Source organism: Solea senegalensis, linkage group LG1 (genome assembly GCF_019176455.1).
Source record: "Solea senegalensis isolate Sse05_10M linkage group LG1, IFAPA_SoseM_1, whole genome shotgun sequence".
Lineage (NCBI taxonomy): Eukaryota > Metazoa > Chordata > Actinopteri > Pleuronectiformes > Soleidae > Solea > Solea senegalensis.
In genome coordinates, this window is record NC_058021.1 from 8,274,139 (window position 1) to 8,291,184 (window position 17,046).

The window sequence follows — 17,046 nt, forward strand, 5'->3', positions numbered from 1 at the left end:
ATTCATTCATTCATTCAGCTTGTAACACTTTATCCTCCATTTCAATCATAAGAAATGTGTCATCGGTGTATAAAATAATAATCTATAATCTGCACATTCTGAAAACACTAACTAATGTCACAGCTACTAAGATGTTTTTAGGAAGCCATTCAAAACCATGTAGTATTACAACATCTACCTTCACCTGTTCCAGAGGCAGCTTCACCAGAGCAAACACAATTACATAACATCACGTTATCGTCTTAGTGTCCTCCTCACAAACCACCTCCCTTCCACCGATCGCAGAAATAATTGTTGATTCATGCATCAAATGGTTATTCTGTGTCTCTTTAAATTCGCATAACATGCACATCTGTGCTAACCTTTGGTATATATAACACAAAAGCCCAAGGCCTATGACTTGTCTGTTTATGTCCTTGGGGAGTTGTGTGCCACTGCTGGCTGATCCAGAGTTGGAACATAGTTGACTGCACTGATCCAGACAGTTTGTGTATGAAAGCAGACGGGGTTTGTCTCTTATTCTGGTGCCTTTCAAAGGCTTTTAATTGTTATATAATAACACAGAGTTAATGCAGTCGCTTGGAAGCCTGAAAACAGTTTTGACAACAAAGCCTTTTACTATCACAATGTTCCATCTGTACAACTTTCAATACTTCTCATAGCAGATTTCTCTATGTGTTCCTGTGCTCGGCTTAATGATTCAAGGTAAGAAAGTATAATGTCACAGAAACAATCAGGATTTAGCAACCTTCGAATCAGGAGAGTATCTGACCTAAGCAATAAAAACACCCGAGGTGCTCATTGAACTTAAAAATGTTGCAGTGAAATCGCTGTCCCTGTCTTTTTCCATCATTTTATCTTGCACTTTACACAAATTTGCATAAGTGTGGTTAAAAACACTCAAATGAAGTGAGCTTATCAGCTCCTTATATCTGCCAAACTTTGGAAATGTTACTTTTCTTTTTCAATTGATGTGTGTTTAATAATTTCATAGAGAATAAATGCAGCTTCAAATGCACTTTTAAGAGTCAACAACAACAGCAACAGGGCAGCAGGAATCATGCAGAAAAAGCACATCAGTTCAAAGAGAGTAAATTCCTGGTTGACCCGATTCTGTGCCCTCTGTTATCTACCTTAAAATGTCAAGTAGCCACCTGAAAACGCTAAGCAGGGCAAGAAAGCACTCATATATATATTATGCTCTTGAATCACGGATATTAGAATTTCCATTTCAGTCAAAAAGCCTTAAGAAAAGCCAAATATCACATGTTGAGTGTAGAAAACTGGAAAGGTTACTGAGCCTTATCTGCAATTATGCAAAAACAAAGATTGGCCAAAGCCATGTTGATCGGTACAAAGGGAATCTACGATACCTTGATGTTGGTTACAGCATTTTCCTCTTAGATGCTGATGTGCAGGATATAGCACATCCTAGAGGAGAATGTAAGTGAGAACAGCTGACTACACACTACTCACACCGTGCCGTGTTCTTAATTATAAACACAAGCAATTGGAATTTAAACCCTGAAATTAAAAAGTAAAAAATAAAGAATGCAAATCAACGTTCTTTTTTTTTTCCACGAAATTTATTTTTAATTCACAAGCGTCTCATTTGCACATAAAATATGGAGGAATAGATGCAGATGTCAAAGTTCTGTTTCAACAATAAACCTGCACAAAATATCATAAAGCTTCACTTTATCCGACCCTCTTCTTCTCGCAGCTTCACTGACGAGGAGCTGCTCAGATGTTGACAGCCTCACTTCTGCACTCAATATGTCAATTGTTTTATTTTCAGAGAAAGTTTTTTTTTGTTTTTTTTTTTAAGAAAGATTTGGGACAAGAAATGTAAATTCTGGTATGTGGGACACATGGTAAATACCTGCTCACTTATCTTTTCATCAAGTGAATATAAATAGTTCAGTTCAAAACCAATGCCTTTCATCCTCAATTGCAGAGCAGGAATATTCAATATGAGAGCAATGGTGCCCCCTTGTGTAAAATATAATAGATACTATGACAGTGATACGCATACAAGGGAGAGTCTGTAACACAGAGAGATTGTGCACTGCGTAATAATTCATACTGGGGGGTTTTAACACTAATGTGTGTGATCACCTCTGTCACAGTTTTCTGAAGAGAAGCACGTGATGTGAACGTTTGTGTTGTTCACTCAGAAGTGACGGACATCTCTGTCCATGCTGCTCTTCAGAGAGACTGCAGCTCCTCTATCCTGCGCTGTCAGAGCCGTCGGCGCTCTGCACAGCCCTCGGCTCAACCAGGCGCTCGTAGGACAGTGCGGTCATAACCTGCAAAAAAAAAATAAAAAATGTACAGCTTGAGTGACATAGCTGTAAAGAAGAGAGGGCACCAAGTAACAAGCACACGCAGGGATATGCTGAGTTAAGGGTTTCATTGACAGTCAGACCACATAGCTACATTTTCACAAGAGAACAATTTCAGCTTCATCAACAGCTTTGAATATTTCCAGGCGCGTTAAAGTAGTCATTGTTGTCAGTTCCATCTCTTTGACAGTATTTTTTTTGAGCAGCTCAAACAGCAAGAGCATGTGTTCACGGAGGTGAAAGCTTATTATGCAAATGAAAATAATGACGTCCTTTCTAGTAGGTAAAGGCCACTGTAGCTCTGTGGAAAAGGGAGAGGTGTTGTTACAATCTGCAGTCTCACTATTAGATGTAGCATCTTGGTACAGTTTGGTTTGTTACAGTACGGTGCAGTTTGGAACAGTAAAGACCTGGGTTGGGCTTGCGTTCCGACTGAGAACGGTACCTTTACTTGGTAGGCTGTTTGTCTCAACAAGACAAAGTCAAGCTTTGCATGAAAATAGACCGCAGGTGTTTGAAACACCAGTAAACAAGGGAATTACACTTTTCTGTCGCTCATTCAGCTGGCTGTAGGGAGTCTACAGTAGCTCCTCCCATACCGTACCATTACTCTGGTACCCCAAAGGAAGGGTATCAAAAAATGGAACAGTCTGGACCGTTGAACATCAATAATCTCATTTGAGTTGTGCTCAAGGCGCTGTACGTGCTGCTGAAACATGAAATAAGTCAGATGGTACCCACAAACATTCAGCTACTAAAAAGCAATGTGAGTTTGAGTATGCATGCATGGTACTTTAGACTAACCTCCATTTCAGTACGAACAGAACCACTAGAATGTTTGAGAATGTCTATGCAGATGTGGGACATAGTAACTTGGTTTGTTGTAGGGCCTGCGGGTCCCTTTTGCCTGTGTTGTACTCACTGTGATCAGCAGGAGGAGAGCTAGCATCATGCCCAGCATTATGTACAAATTGTTGGTCAGTCCTCCAGCCCACAAAGGACCCATGATGGTGGCAAGGCCTCCAACTGAGCGTCTGACACCCTGGCTGAATCCTTCCGGTGAGACATCCACGAGGAATGAAACATTTACAAGTGTTTCTTTCATTTATAGCGGCAATCTGTTGCTTTGATGTGTTGATATTTATGTAAAATAAGCAAACCTTGTGTTTTCTCTGCAGTGACTTTGGAGAAGAGAGACACCTGAGACACAGCCACGAATGGAAGCCCCAGCAGCTGCAGAAACACTCCGATGATAAAAGCCGTCAGCTCCCATTCATAACCACCTGGCAGGGATGTAACAACAGCAACATGATATTACCAAATTACAATAGTCTTTCCCACAAATTATGTGGCACATACAATTAAAAATGTACTATGATTCATCATTAATGGGTGTAATTTAACACCAACTCTCACATACCTAAATTGAATATATGCCATAGATCTCATGAATTAAAATATTTTATAGCTCATTATTTATGATATGTAGTGATATTGATTTAGAATGTGCACTAGATCACTATGTGTGCCATCCAGCCCACTTCTCTTGATTTTTTTTTTTCCTGTAAAGTTCCTTCCAGAAAATGGGTTGGCACCACCAGAGATAGCTCGAAACCACTGCCAAGCTGGCAGCCGCTACATTTTTGTTCTTTGCTGCTTCGCATCATGCACATGTTTGTGTGAATGTGTGCCCACTCAAACTGTTGGATGTCTCTGCTTCGGCTGAACGTCTGTAAATGCATTTTGCCCAAGTAATATCTAAATAATATCTCCAGGTATCCGCCATATAGCATTTGTTTCCTTGTCTGGTTGTTTTGAATGTGACAAATGTGCGACATGCTTTAACAAACAGCATTTTTGGCTAATAAGATTACTGTAATCCTTTTATGTGGAGCCTACTCAGGCTCTCCCCAGCTCCAGCACCTGTTACTTGTAATCAGAGTGATAGATGTGACGAGATGCAATAGAAGCAGGTCAACGCGAACAAACAGGATCCAGTTTTTTGCAGGGATCCTTCTGTCCTGCCAGAGCATGAGTGATATCATTTACAGAGCACATGCAATTCAGTGTGTAACTCAATATGGCTCCGCTGTGCTCTGCACATCATCACCAGTTGCACAAGAAGGATCTGGCAGACAATTCAATGCGGTCAGTTGTGCCTTTGCATGTGTTTCATCTGTGTGCACAGGTTTTTGCCACCTCGGGGGTTGCAGAGGAAGACGAGGGACCAGACGCAGGCAGTGCAGCAGATGACCAGGCCCACGGCCAGCACGACGCGGTCGGCCACCTTACTGCTCAGCCAGCGCACAAAGAAGAAGCCCAGGATGACCTCCACCCCACACAGGCCGTACATCAGGCTGTTGCCCAGCTCACCGAAGCCGAAGTAACGCTGCGTCAGGGGAGTCACCATGGTCTGGAGATTTTCAGAGAGATGCTCATAGGGTCAGTCAGTTAGATAAAGTGATTCAAGCACATTGTACATCTTTGAAAGGGTTCACGCAGTCCAGATTAAAATGTTTGAATATTAAAGTGATAATATAAAATCACTGTCTGCACTAAGACAGAGAAAGACTCTCTATTTTTTATAGTCACAACATGGAGACTGATTAGGTTCACTCTGTTTACTTATTATTAGCAGCAGTCACATTGCAGGTGTTCCCATATACAGCTCAGCTGGATCCAGTGTGGGTATAACCCTGGTGAAATAGTGTGACAGTGTGTGAAATGTTTGGGACGCTCAGGCTGATGGAACTCAACGGTAACTGCTCTCACCTCCAGCGCTGTCTGATTGAAGAGAGTGATGAACTGAGCTGTGAGGAGAACAACCACCTCTTCTCGCAGGAACTCTGCAGAGTGAAAGAGCAAGAGATATACTGCAAACCAGGGAAACTAAGGAGCAAATCATGAAACAAGCTCAAGAGGGAATGTTAAATTGAAGGTTTGGGTTTTAGGGTTTGAGGCAAGTTTCGAGTAAAAAGAAAACTATAGGAGGCAGGTGCAATGAATACTGGCTAGTTAGTCGTGTTAATCCTTTTTCTAGAGATAAGTATGAGTTCTGCTTTCTCCAGAATATGATAACACAAGAAAAACACCACACGCATATATATACACACATGTATATATATATACACACATACATACATATACATATATGTGTATATGTATGTATATACATATACACACACCAAATTTTGATAACAGCTTTTCCTGGAAAAGAAAAATTCCCTTAAGGCCTTGGAAAGGAGGAAAACTGAGATGTGCTTGCTGCTAAATTTGGGTGCATGTGCCAGATGGCTGAAGGAATAGCTTGATAATACAATGTGTGAACAGATATTTATCTTTCAGTTCTCTTTGTTTAGTGTTTGCACCATTTTTTGCAGGAGACAATGTTTGTATATTCTTTTTTGCGTGTGTATTTGTGCATGCTGTGTAACAAGGAAAAAAAAAACATCAAAACTGAAAGATTTGCTCAAGTTTCAAAGGCTCCTCACAGATACATGAAAGTGAGGGAAGATCAATAATTCACATAAAAGGATGTCAGACACACTGTGACGGCTGACAGGAACTTGCACAGTAGCTGCACACATCCTCCCATTTTTGTCAGAGTTTCTGGTGTGAGCACAATTTCTTTAAAACAAAACAGAATTGATAAGAAGGACGTTGGCCACATCACCGATTCCATCTACATTTCATCCTCAAGTCAAGCACAACAAGTCCATCAATAAAGAAGGAAGTCAGTCTGCTATCCATCCCTATACCACGTCTTCAAAGAACGAGAGAATCAATATGAGGGTTTGACACATTCACTCACTCACTCACTCACTCACACACACACACACACACACGCCATTCTTCAGACCTCTCTGAGGAATTCGGTGTGGCATGTTAGATCAGATTCCAAGTGTATTGATTGGACGTCTGTGAATGTGTCTGGTTTATGTCAGCGTGTGTGTGTGTGTATGATGTCAGTTGTCCTATTGGATTAGTGACATAGTAAGTTTACATGGGATGCAAGCAGTGATTGTGTTTGCCACTATTGATTAACTTCTTCTCTACTCTCTCTCTCTCTGCATGTGTGTGTTTGTGAGACAACAATCTGGAAACGTGCATTGGCAGCGTCTGTGAGACAGTATGACGGTCATTGCTGAGGACAGACATATCACAGCTGCTCTCTAACCTCTGCTGGCACTGAAGTTTTTGAAGGGGTCTGAGACTGTCGTGGCACCAAGGGCGGTCTCCGTCTCATCCGAGGTGGAGGTCTCCGGCTGGTTGGAGTTGACAGCTCTGTAGGTGTGCGCCGACTCCTCGCTGCACTGCATCAGTGGCGCCTCTTCATCACCATCATCATCATTTTGTTCCTGTTTCATCTCCAGCATCATGGCTCCACCCTCTGAGCTGATGGGTGGTACGTCCCAATACATAGCCAGAACAACACACTGGAGCAGCACCCACAGCAGACACATAAAGATCTGAGTGGGCGGAGGAGGAGAAGAACAAGAATGTCTGAGAATAGTTTTAAAATGTAAAAAAAAAAGAGTTAAAGTATCTGAAATGTTGAGCTATTTAAAAATATGGTTCAGTGAAATCAAGGGAGACATGCAGTGTCAAATAATGTGGAAAAAGTGGGTGTAGAAACGCGACGAGCTGCAGAGATACAGACAAGAGAGATGGAAATAGATCAGGAAGGATTTTTGTATTAATGAGGCTTTTGAAGAACCTTAGATTACTGATTATCTGGATGCTGTTACCCCAGGAGATGTGTACTTGTTCACAACAAAGGGCCCCAGTTTGAAATCACACAATCGCAGGAACAAGTTGAACGCTGGCCCTGGAGAGACAGGATGAAGCCTTTTAAAAACAAAAACAAAAAAAAGGAATAAAAAAAAGAGGATGTGTGGATTTCACTGAATGTTGCTGTGTCGTACTTGAAACTGCACTTTAAAATAAAGATCACAACATCATGTATTTCTCAGAAGAAAAGGGAGGACCTGAGGTAAGTCAAGTGAGGGCTTGGACTGACCAACAAGGAGGCCTGCTTGTCGACAGGCCATGATGGCAGCAAAGATACCAGCGCGCTCTTCTGGCCGAGTGCTCTGAGTCAGGAAACCAAAGATGGAAGAACCTGCTCCAGCACCGACACCTGAGAAGAAAACAGCAATCCTCTGTTACACCTTTAAATGCCATATGTATTGTTGATAGACGTGGTTCCGTGTGTGCGTATAACCTGCTACGAGCCGACTGCTTAACAGCAGCCATTTCGAATATCCAATGAAATACATGAAGTTACCTACAGGGACACACAAAAGAGAAACAAAAACATTATTTTAGACAAATCAAATTCAAAAACTGTCTTTAGCACCATGCTGACTCAACTACTCAATCATAAATTATCCCACACTATACGGACTGCAATAAATTTGAGTCCGAGCCGCATGGAGCCCCGACAGATAATGATGACCTCTTGGATGAGAGGTCAAATGTCTTTAAACGTAACTCAAACAAGACCGGTCGCCTACAGCTAACGACTAATGACGACTATGACTCAGATGACTGAGAACCTTCACAGACTTAATGACGGGTAGTTTCTGTTTTTCCCCTCAAGCACAACCTGCAGATTTACATTCATAATTATGAATAAAATGCCTGAACTATGGATGGATTATCATGAAATGTATTCAGCTATTTCAGAACTTAATTTAGACAACATTCATTGAACATGCAGTGCCTTTTTTAATGTAGTTGCTGGCTGAATATGGGAGTTAATCCGGTACTTTACATCAGCCTCAGCAGCACTTTATGACCAGCACATGTTTGCATAATTTCCGTTGGTGAAATTATTAGCAAGCAAACACTTTTATCACCTGTGTGGAGCATTATTCCCATCATACATATAATGTATGGTGGATTACTTCCATCAAGCGCCGTACAGACAGTGGTAAAAAAGAGACAATTTTATGTGCCGCTAAATGATAAGCATGACCTAAGACATGGTAAATGGTCTGTAATTATTTAGCACTTACTTGATTATAATTTATGGATTAAGTCTGAGTCATCTGACTTAATATATCGACTGAATTCACATTCAGCTGCTGAATAACAACAAACACACACACACACGTCTTAATCTGTATCACATGATTTGTCTTGCGGTATGAATGACCACTCACCAGCAATCTCAAAAAGATTAGAAAAAAGTATGATGGACTTTGTCGTTTTGCACCGATCTGACCAGAACCCAAAGATGGGGCCCGTGAGCAGCCCACTTAAACTGAACGCAGACAGTCCCAGACCCAGGAAGTAAGGTGGGGCCTCCAAAATCTGCAGATACCTCCATATTGTAGGCAGAATGACAGCTGAGACCATCAGAGATGAATGACAGGTGATGAGCATGAAAGAAAAAGAGGGGCAGTGTGTAAATGACAAGCTTCATCCCCCCCACAGAAAATATATTTGAATTACATCAGATGTCATATCCTCTGTGATATGAGCTCACAGCCAAAATGCCAAGCAGATTTGTATTCCAGATTGCTGTAATGAGATCATTATCTCATCCTCAAAGTCTATAAAGCTGATATAATGAACTCACCATATTCAATCCCACTCAGCATGAATATCAGTCCGATGGTGAAAAAAGTAAGATTCCTCTTTTGGTTATTATCCATCATGTTCAGTCGGTTGTAGCCTTTTATACATGAAACTCTGTCTGCACATGTTCGGAAATGTTGTTCAGAGGCATCATCAGATAACAGGAGGCACTGTGTGTCCAATTACAGCTGCTGGCCAGGATAATTGGAGGAATTTCTCGCACCATTGTACAAGGCCATTTGGGCACTTCATACAGATAGTAAACTAAGATCATGTAAAGTTTCTCCAGCAGAAGCGTCTGAGCAGGAGTGAGACCTGAAACACAGCACAGAACTCGTCAGAACAGCAGCAGACGCACTGCAGTCCAGTCCAAAGCTCACAGTCGTCCATTTCCAATTTGGCATTTATGTTAAAAGTTAATTCAGGTTGAGTTAAATCCACTGTGCAGCAACCCATACTGAGCACAGACAAGGTGATGTCTTACATTACCAGGTGTTGGTAAGGTGCACCAAGCTTCATACATTTTTAATCTAGTCTTCTTCAGTTTCATCACTTCATCTCCTGCAGCTATGATGAAATGTGCCAGGCCCACAGCATGTCTACTCTCTACAGATTAGTGATATGAACTTTACTGTTTTTACATAAATGGTCTGTATTTATAGAGCACTTCTCCTAGTCTCAAGGACTTTACAGAACAGGTTTGACATTCACACCCATAATCACATGCTGCTGGTGCCGCCACCAGGGGCAACACGGGGTTAAAGGAATACTTCACATATTTGCATAAGTTTTCAAAAATACTAATCCTATTCTAGTAATACAAAGCTAAATGCAAAGCGGAAACCAAGTCAAATTCCTCGTGGCCGAATAAAACTGATTCTGATTCGAAACACATACCAGCCACTTTATTAGGTACACCTGTTCAATCCTCGTTAGCACAAATATCTAATCGGCCAATCACAAGGTAGACATGGTCAGAAACGAGTTAAAAAAACAAGCGTCACAGTGAAGAAATAAAGTATGTCACTTTTAAAGTTAAACAGTTGTCTATAACAGTCTGTCAAATGAGTTCATGAGTTCAGCTCCACACATAGCTCTCTCTGTTTTTCCTCAACATAGTGGTGTTTAGATCTTGTGTGAGACAAGCTGCAAACAGGTTGGAGAAGGACACAATGAATCTGCTGCTAGAAAAAAAAAAACCCAGTCGTTCATCAGTTTGACAAGATAAACGCTTCTTGTCCCCGCCCGCCCCTGCGCTGCCAGTGCATACACACAAACGCTCCCTCAGTCAGACACAGCTTACAAGGTTAAGTCACCAGAAGTTATGTGCTGCAGCTTTAAGTGATTTTGAATGTCGCATGATTGTTTGCGGCAGACAAGCTGAGTATTTCAGAAAATGCTGATTATACACATGAGAGATTTGAGGGATTAGGCAAATTGGACACTGTACAATAGTAGTGCGTGTGAGAGTGGATGGTTGTTTGTTTCTATATGTGGCCCTGTGATGGACTGGCAACCTATCCAGGGTGTACTCCACCTTTCACCCTATGTCAGTTGCGATTTGCAGCGCCCCCATGACTCTCATGTGGAGGATAAAGTGGTAGAAGATGGATGGATGATCACACACACACACTCACACACACACACACACACACAGTAAAAATGCCTGAGGTCAGAGGACAACGGCCAGACTGGTTTGAAAGTATAGAACAGTAACTCAAATAACTACTCATTACAACCAAGGTATGCAGAGAGGACCATCTCTGAATGCACGACACATCAAATCTTAAAGCAGATGGGCGACAGCAGCAGAAGACCACAGCAGCTGCCACTTTATTAGGAGTCATGTGAACCTAATAAAGTGGCAGTGAGTGTAAATAACAGTTATAAAGTCAAAGCGGTGAGAGATGAATCATGACCACATTTCCAAAAGAAAAAAGTGATCATGAGACTTGGTGATAAAAGACCATTTCTGAGTAACAATCTTTTATACTTTTGTATTCAGATCTGAATAAATTAGGTTTGACACACTGTGCGTTTTATTGAATGTCATGGCTCTAAATCCAAGCTGCGGCGAAATTCCTACCACGGGGCTTCTTGCTATATTAAAAACAACTGTCGCCAATTTAATGTTACAACATGTTTTTTTTCCAGCAACCCATGAATAATAAGGAGTTTGAATAACATAATAAACTCACCATCACCATCTTGCAACACAAACTGTCAAAAAAAAATTATATTCTGAAGGGTTTCATGCTGAGCAGCCTAATAAAGCAATGAAATGCTGCAGCACACACTTGTTTGGGTCAGAGTCTCTTCTGTATTCATGTGTAAATGTGACTGATTTGACTCACACTTAACACCTCCTTCCTGCCCTGCCCTGCTTGTCCTTCAAGTGTTCCGTTCAAACTCAAAGTTAATAATCAAGCAGGGATTCAGATTTTCCATAACAAACTGCTGCATGATGCAGCTGAGTCTCACAGGCCCACTGAGAGGCCATTAAGCATCCTACCTGCCTCACCTGTGCTGGTTTCTGTAGAAACACACAAGGGGGGGAAGAAGGTGGTGTTGCGCTCACCTTTGATAAACAAACAGGGATTTCCCCTGTGAATAAACTGCAATCTAGTCAACTCAGTCGTACACTGTGCTGCAATGAAGACACAAGATGATCTGTGAGTTGTGACAGAGAGATAGATTTGCCTTCCAGATTGAGAGGAGCTTGTTTTGTTGGAAGTGGCTGCAGTAGTGATGTTCTTGAACACAACGTCTCCCCGGAAGTCGTTCAGCGTCCCCATTAACATCAACCTGCAGGGTGCTCGCAGGAGGCAGACACGGTAAGAGAGGACAATCGACTGAGACAGACAACAGGCAAGTCTTTGACAACACTGTCAGGAGTTCATTAAGAGGGAAAAACACTGGCCATGGGAACGTTAACGTTTCACGTTCAAACTCTTGGGAAATGATGCGTTTGTGTGATTGTACAGTGGAGAAATGACACACTCAGTCAAACTCACCAGTGACAGGTGTGTGTGTGACTAAAGTGAATATGACATTCTAGAACATTTACTCGTCAAGGAGACAAATATCAATCTGTTAAAACTGTTGTACGACAACTCACTGAGGTTATCACTGAGTGTTTCTCCATGGCACTGCTTCTGGTGGTGTCAGAAGGTAGTGATGATGATGGTGATGATGATGGTAAGACTCCCTCTGGAACAGAACAGCTCACTGCAGAATGTTGTCTCCAACAGAATATAACTGGAATTAAAGGAATACTTCACTGATTTGCATTTAGCTTTGTATTACTAGAATAGGAGTAGTATTTCTGAAAACTTGTGCTTCCCAACCTCAGTTTCCCCTGAGTCGAGAAATACGAGCTACATGCTCCCAACAGTGACACTTGGTCCGAGCCTTGGCCTGAAACTGCAATGTGAATTCCTCACTTTTCAGATCCACTCATAGGGGGACGGGACCTCATTCCCAGAATGTAAACAGTGTCCACCATCTTTGCTAACAGTTACGCTAACAGGACCAAGTGTCACAGGTGGGCACATAACAAAGAAAAGAATGATGATATTTCTCATCTCAGGGGAAACTCAGGTTGGGAAGCACCATTTTTCAAAAATACTACCCCTATTCTAGTAATACAAAAGGTAACTGCAAATCGGTGAAGTATTGCTTTAAATATCTCTGGCCCAGATGTCATGTCAGTGTTCGTACCGCAGAGCTCGGATTCAATATGCGCGAGACTCAGAGTCAGAGACATGAAATAAAAAATGAGGCTTTTTGCTCTCTCAAAAACATGAACAAAAAAGAATGCCGAAAATAAAAGAACGCCAAAGGCAAGAACAAAAGGTGAAAAAACAAACCTAGAACCAGAAAACGAAAACTAGATGGACTTGGATCGTATCTCTAAACATGAAAACAAAAACTAGATCAACTTGATTATACACTCTAAGCATGAACAAGCTAACGATGAACATGGAGGTGAAAAACGCACTGACAACCGACAAAGAGAAATGAGTGACTTAAGAAGAGGAAAGGGGACCAGGTGCTGACAATCAGGGAATGACACCAGGTGCAAACACTCAAGGTAATCAGACAAGGACAAGGTAGACGAAGTGCAGCCCAACAGGAAACCCTAAACCCTCACCAAAATAAAACAGGAAATGACATAAACGTGACTCCCAAAACAAACATAACATAATAAATTTGCCGACAAGTAACATGTCAGACGGAAGAAGAAAAATGGACCAATTCAATTCATGAGTCAAACATGAAATCAGTTGACTTGTGTAATCAAAAATCTAATATGAAGCATTGTCTGATCAAATCTGTACCACCCTCATGGCCATGTATGTATTCATATTCTGGTATGTTTGAGAGATGCAGGGAGTTCCTGAGCTCTGCAGCGGTGCACGACCAGGACTGGTGCAGAGGAGGGGATGGACGTGGAGGACAGAGAGCTCGGTCCCAGGTGCCGGTGTCGAGTGTTGGGGAGGACAGAGCCATCCTTCTGGGCTTCACAATGATGGCCTTCTCCGTGCTCATGTTCTTTCTGGTCGGCATCACCATGATCAAACCCTTTGTCACCAGGTACTCTGTGTCAGGTCATGCTAGACAGAATGTCACAAAAGTGTAGAGATCCAACAAGAATCAGTCAGTGTCTTTGTGGTTTGCTGTGTGTGTTCGGAGTATGAATGTTGGGATCCCTAGAAATGTCTTTCTCTTGTTTTCCAGTAAGTGGGAAGAGGAGGCAGGTTGTGTGCTGGTGCAGGCCGACATCCTTAAAGAGTGGGTGGACTGCAGAGGTATAAGCACCGTGCCGTGCCTCAGGGTGATGGTTAATCTCACAGGCTCCAATCAAAGTGCTTTTCTACACTTGGATGAAGAATCGGTCCTCCTCGCCCCTGAGGTACTGAAGCAAAGTCCAGCTTTTAGGTCTCACCTTACTCACCTGAGCTTCAGGTCTGAATCTGTTTCACACCACTGAGTGTTAAAGCAACACTTCTTTTACCTTAAAATAACAGATACAAAAACATGTTTGATGGGTCACTGAGAATGGGGCCTCTTTTCATTCCCACTCTGCACCTTGAACCTCTGTCCTTGCTCTATAAATGTGTTGAGTGGGTAGGAACACGGTGAGAAGGGTGTCACTTCAAGGGATGGATCAGGTTTTTTTGAAGTGTAGTTGTATGAGGTACTGACCCATATATCTTCAAAATATGTTGGCTGCTTTATCTCACTGTTAGAAAACCTTTTGATGACTAGAAACTAAAGTTTGTGTTGCTTTGTAACTCACTCACTTCCTACCTAAGACACAAACTTAGCAAACAAGACAGCAGTGAGAACAGCATGAGCTAAAAGAGAGTAAGCTGTTTACAGAACTTCAGTTTGTCAAGTACAACGTACACCACATAATATGGCAAATGTATTCTTTAGATTTTGTTAATTCAAGTAAACCTAAATCATATCATGTGGGCCTCCTCTAATAACATGCCGATGTGTGATGTGATAGAAAATGCACTGCACACGGAGTGAATGGCAAAACTGTATTTAAACCATAAAAGGGCCAGAAAATGTCCTGTGAGTAAGTGCTTTTGCCCATTTTTCCAGAATAACGTTATTTACAATTTACTGCATGTTAAAATTATTATTTATGTATTAATAATTTTAAAGGAAGAAAAATGGAAAGTTTTATTTAGAAAAAAAACACTGTAGTTGTACAGGAAATGTTTAAATTTGAACCGTATAAAACATTTAAAATAACATTTGTTTGAGTCTTTGTCTCAATGTCCAAAAACAGGACAACTCTCTCCTCTCTGGTGACAAAGACGCTGATTCTCCGGCTTCCTGCAACAGCACAAGTGATAACGTAATAACGTAATAACCACACGTTGGCTTTGACGTGCAATTTTTCCCATAGCACAGACTGTAGCGTAATTGCGGTAACCCAAGGTGCGCTTGTGCAAACGTGTCATCTGCGATAGACTAGTAAAGAAATATATAAATACATCCCATTTACCATTTCGTACGTAAATAAAATCTGTTTTTCTGAAAACTGAAAGCGGAAAAACGCATGCTGGTTTTTGGCACAGTGGGCTAGCAGGGGGTGCACACAGCTCACGCAGCATTGACTTTGTGTCAGTATCTCGTACAAAAACACATCACTCTGAATCAGAAACTCATACTCTCCAGGCCAACAGTAATGCTGAACTGAGGCCAATTACGCAGACTTAAAAGTCATCAAAAATCTGCTTGCTGCTGCGACATGTCCAGCACGTCCACCACAAAGTTTACCACTCAACACCAGGGATGTAGAACCACTGTGTGTAGCAGGTGATACTTTTGTTTCTCCTGAATCAGAGATGTTTTCCTATTAGTTCTCATGTGTGGATTACAGGAGGACTCAAGAAAGCATCTCATACAGCAATAACAAAAAACTGAACCAGTTAGCACTGTACTGTGATTTCTCTGTGTGCATAAGTACATCAGCAGATATTTTTAGGAGACGCTGCTCTTCAGTCCCACTTACAGGTGGAATAAAAACAATCTTCAGAAGCCTACCTGTGCAAGTTTCTTTGAAAAGCTTGTAGATCATTGATTGCAATCAGCACTCCCAAATGTAACATGCAGATGAATGATAAAAATAACTCTCTTTTCTCTTAGTGTTTCTACTTACCCAAATGCCGCATGGACAGAACAGATCTTCAAGCGGAAGTTCAGAGAGTGAAGAAGGCGTTGGACGTCCAGCTGGGCAGCGCCTCGTCCTGCTTCACTGACCGCACGCGGCACCCCAGTGACGTCATCCTGAGCAGGAAGTACACGTGGAAGAAGGCCCTGTTTGCGCTGCTGTGGCCCTGTGTGATGCTGGGTGGTGGAGCTCTGCTGGTGGGCCTCGTGAAGCTCACACAGTGCTTGGCTCATCTGTCCGCTGAGGTGTGCAGTCAGGGTGCAGGGAGTCGGCTGACGACAAGATACACGCAGGGCAAACTGTACAGACTCCTCCGCAGGTCCAGCGCGCAGACGCCATCTTGATCAGTGATTATGTTGCCAATACTCAGAAGCCAAAGACACGATTTGTCAGAACTGGTGCACAGTGGGAACCAGGGCCAGTGAACGCTGCTGAGAATAGATTTAGTTCTAGGTTGTCAGTGTGATACTTTATTCATATGTGTATAATAACTGTATACTCACATTTTATATATTTTATATATACTTTAGGCTAGAGTCTTGCTGTATGGAGGTTGTCTTGCACCAGCCTGAACAGACAAATCAGCCAGGCTCCATCCTCGCTTCATATTTTGAAGCAGGAGCTTATTCCACAAATGAAGAAGGACGACATGCTTCCTGGTCTGCAGAGGCCTGTAAGAGAAAAACTTAATATTAGGCCTTCTCTAAAATTAGCAGCTTACATTCCTAAGCACAAGCCAAACCAACTCAGGACGGTGCCAGCCACAATTCTCTAATCACAAAGGCCTCGGTGTAGCACTGGCACCAGTCATTTGTCTACAGAATGTGCCTCCTTATATTTGCGCTGTGCCTAAACTGACTAGGACAGAGGACTGATAACTCAACTATGCAGTCCTCCCAAAGGTCAGCTCTATGTATCAGCAGAGAACGGCCTCCAAAACCCTTTAAATATCCTGCTTCTGGGACTCACGGGCAGACTGACAGAGGATGCCCAACTGTTAAAATCTACTTGTTCATGTTCGGCATTGTCTCTGCTCCTCAGATCTGAGCTGCTTCCAATAAAGCTTTTCAACTTAACTCATCTCTGACTCCAGAAGCTCCATCCCTGGTTGGCTCACCTGATAATCCCATCTCAGCAACAAGGCCACCGTACTTCCCTAATGTGCTTTGGAAAGGGACAGGTGAGAATAAGAAAGGAAAAAAAGCTCAATTCCAAGCCCAAAGGGTGTTCAAATGAGCTTCCATTTTGCACAAGCATTCAGTTTGACTCAAGGATGAACTGAACAGTTCTTTTGTGGTCAAACATTAAGGCAAACGCTCAACTCATTTTCGCCTTGTGAATGAGTTATTTATAAAGACGCCTTTAGATTGAGAATCCTCTCCAATTTGACACATTTTCAGTTGAATTTGTGGATTAACTCCT

At 42.1% G+C, this 17,046-nt stretch overlaps 2 protein-coding genes across 3 annotated transcripts; one reads left to right on the forward strand and one right to left on the reverse strand.

The window, feature by feature from the left end:
- Positions 1-1,575: 1,575 nt before the first annotated feature.
- LOC122769573 (major facilitator superfamily domain-containing protein 8-like) lies at positions 1,576-11,276 on the reverse strand. Of its 2 annotated transcripts, XM_044026207.1 has the most exons (12): positions 11,129-11,276; positions 8,932-9,245; positions 8,513-8,698; positions 7,570-7,632; positions 7,366-7,485; positions 7,094-7,173; positions 6,523-6,814; positions 5,118-5,191; positions 4,545-4,758; positions 3,506-3,628; positions 3,268-3,398; positions 1,576-2,309 (listed from the first exon to the last, which is right to left on the reverse strand). In XM_044026207.1, the coding sequence occupies exons 2-12, from the start codon at positions 9,008-9,010 to the stop codon at positions 2,229-2,231; spliced, it is 1,443 nt and encodes a 480-aa protein (XP_043882142.1). In that variant the 5' UTR covers positions 9,011-9,245; positions 11,129-11,276; the 3' UTR covers positions 1,576-2,228. The 2 variants fall into 2 exon arrangements, with proteins under 2 accessions (XP_043882142.1, XP_043882151.1); XM_044026216.1 differs by lacking the exons at positions 8,932-9,245; positions 11,129-11,276 and having other exon boundaries at positions 7,094-7,193; positions 8,513-8,574.
- A 254-nt stretch (positions 11,277-11,530) lies between these two features.
- On the forward strand, positions 11,531-16,704 carry kcnmb3 (potassium calcium-activated channel subfamily M regulatory beta subunit 3). Its single transcript, XM_044026230.1, has 4 exons — positions 11,531-11,764; positions 13,323-13,526; positions 13,671-13,845; positions 15,600-16,704. Exons 1-4 carry the CDS (start codon positions 11,679-11,681, stop codon positions 15,966-15,968), a joined length of 834 nt encoding a protein of 277 aa, XP_043882165.1. The 5' UTR covers positions 11,531-11,678; the 3' UTR covers positions 15,969-16,704.
- Positions 16,705-17,046: the final 342 nt, after the last annotated feature.

Coding starts and splice junctions, on each gene's coding strand:
- LOC122769573 (XM_044026207.1), bottom strand. CDS start 9,010: ATGATGGATAATAACCAAAAGAGGAATCTTACTTTTTTCACCATCGGA. Junction 5,192..6,522: donor AAACTTCAGTGCCAGCAGAG/GTTAGAGAGCAG, acceptor TTCACTCTGCAG/AGTTCCTGCGAGAAGAGGTG. Junction 2,310..3,267: donor CTCTCCTCCTGCTGATCACA/GTGAGTACAACA, acceptor TTTTTTTTGCAG/GTTATGACCGCACTGTCCTA.
- kcnmb3 (XM_044026230.1), top strand. CDS start 11,679: ATGTTCTTGAACACAACGTCTCCCCGGAAGTCGTTCAGCGTCCCCATT. Junction 11,765..13,322: donor GCTCGCAGGAGGCAGACACG/GTAAGAGAGGAC, acceptor TGAGAGATGCAG/GGAGTTCCTGAGCTCTGCAG. Junction 13,846..15,599: donor CGGTCCTCCTCGCCCCTGAG/GTACTGAAGCAA, acceptor CTTTTCTCTTAG/TGTTTCTACTTACCCAAATG.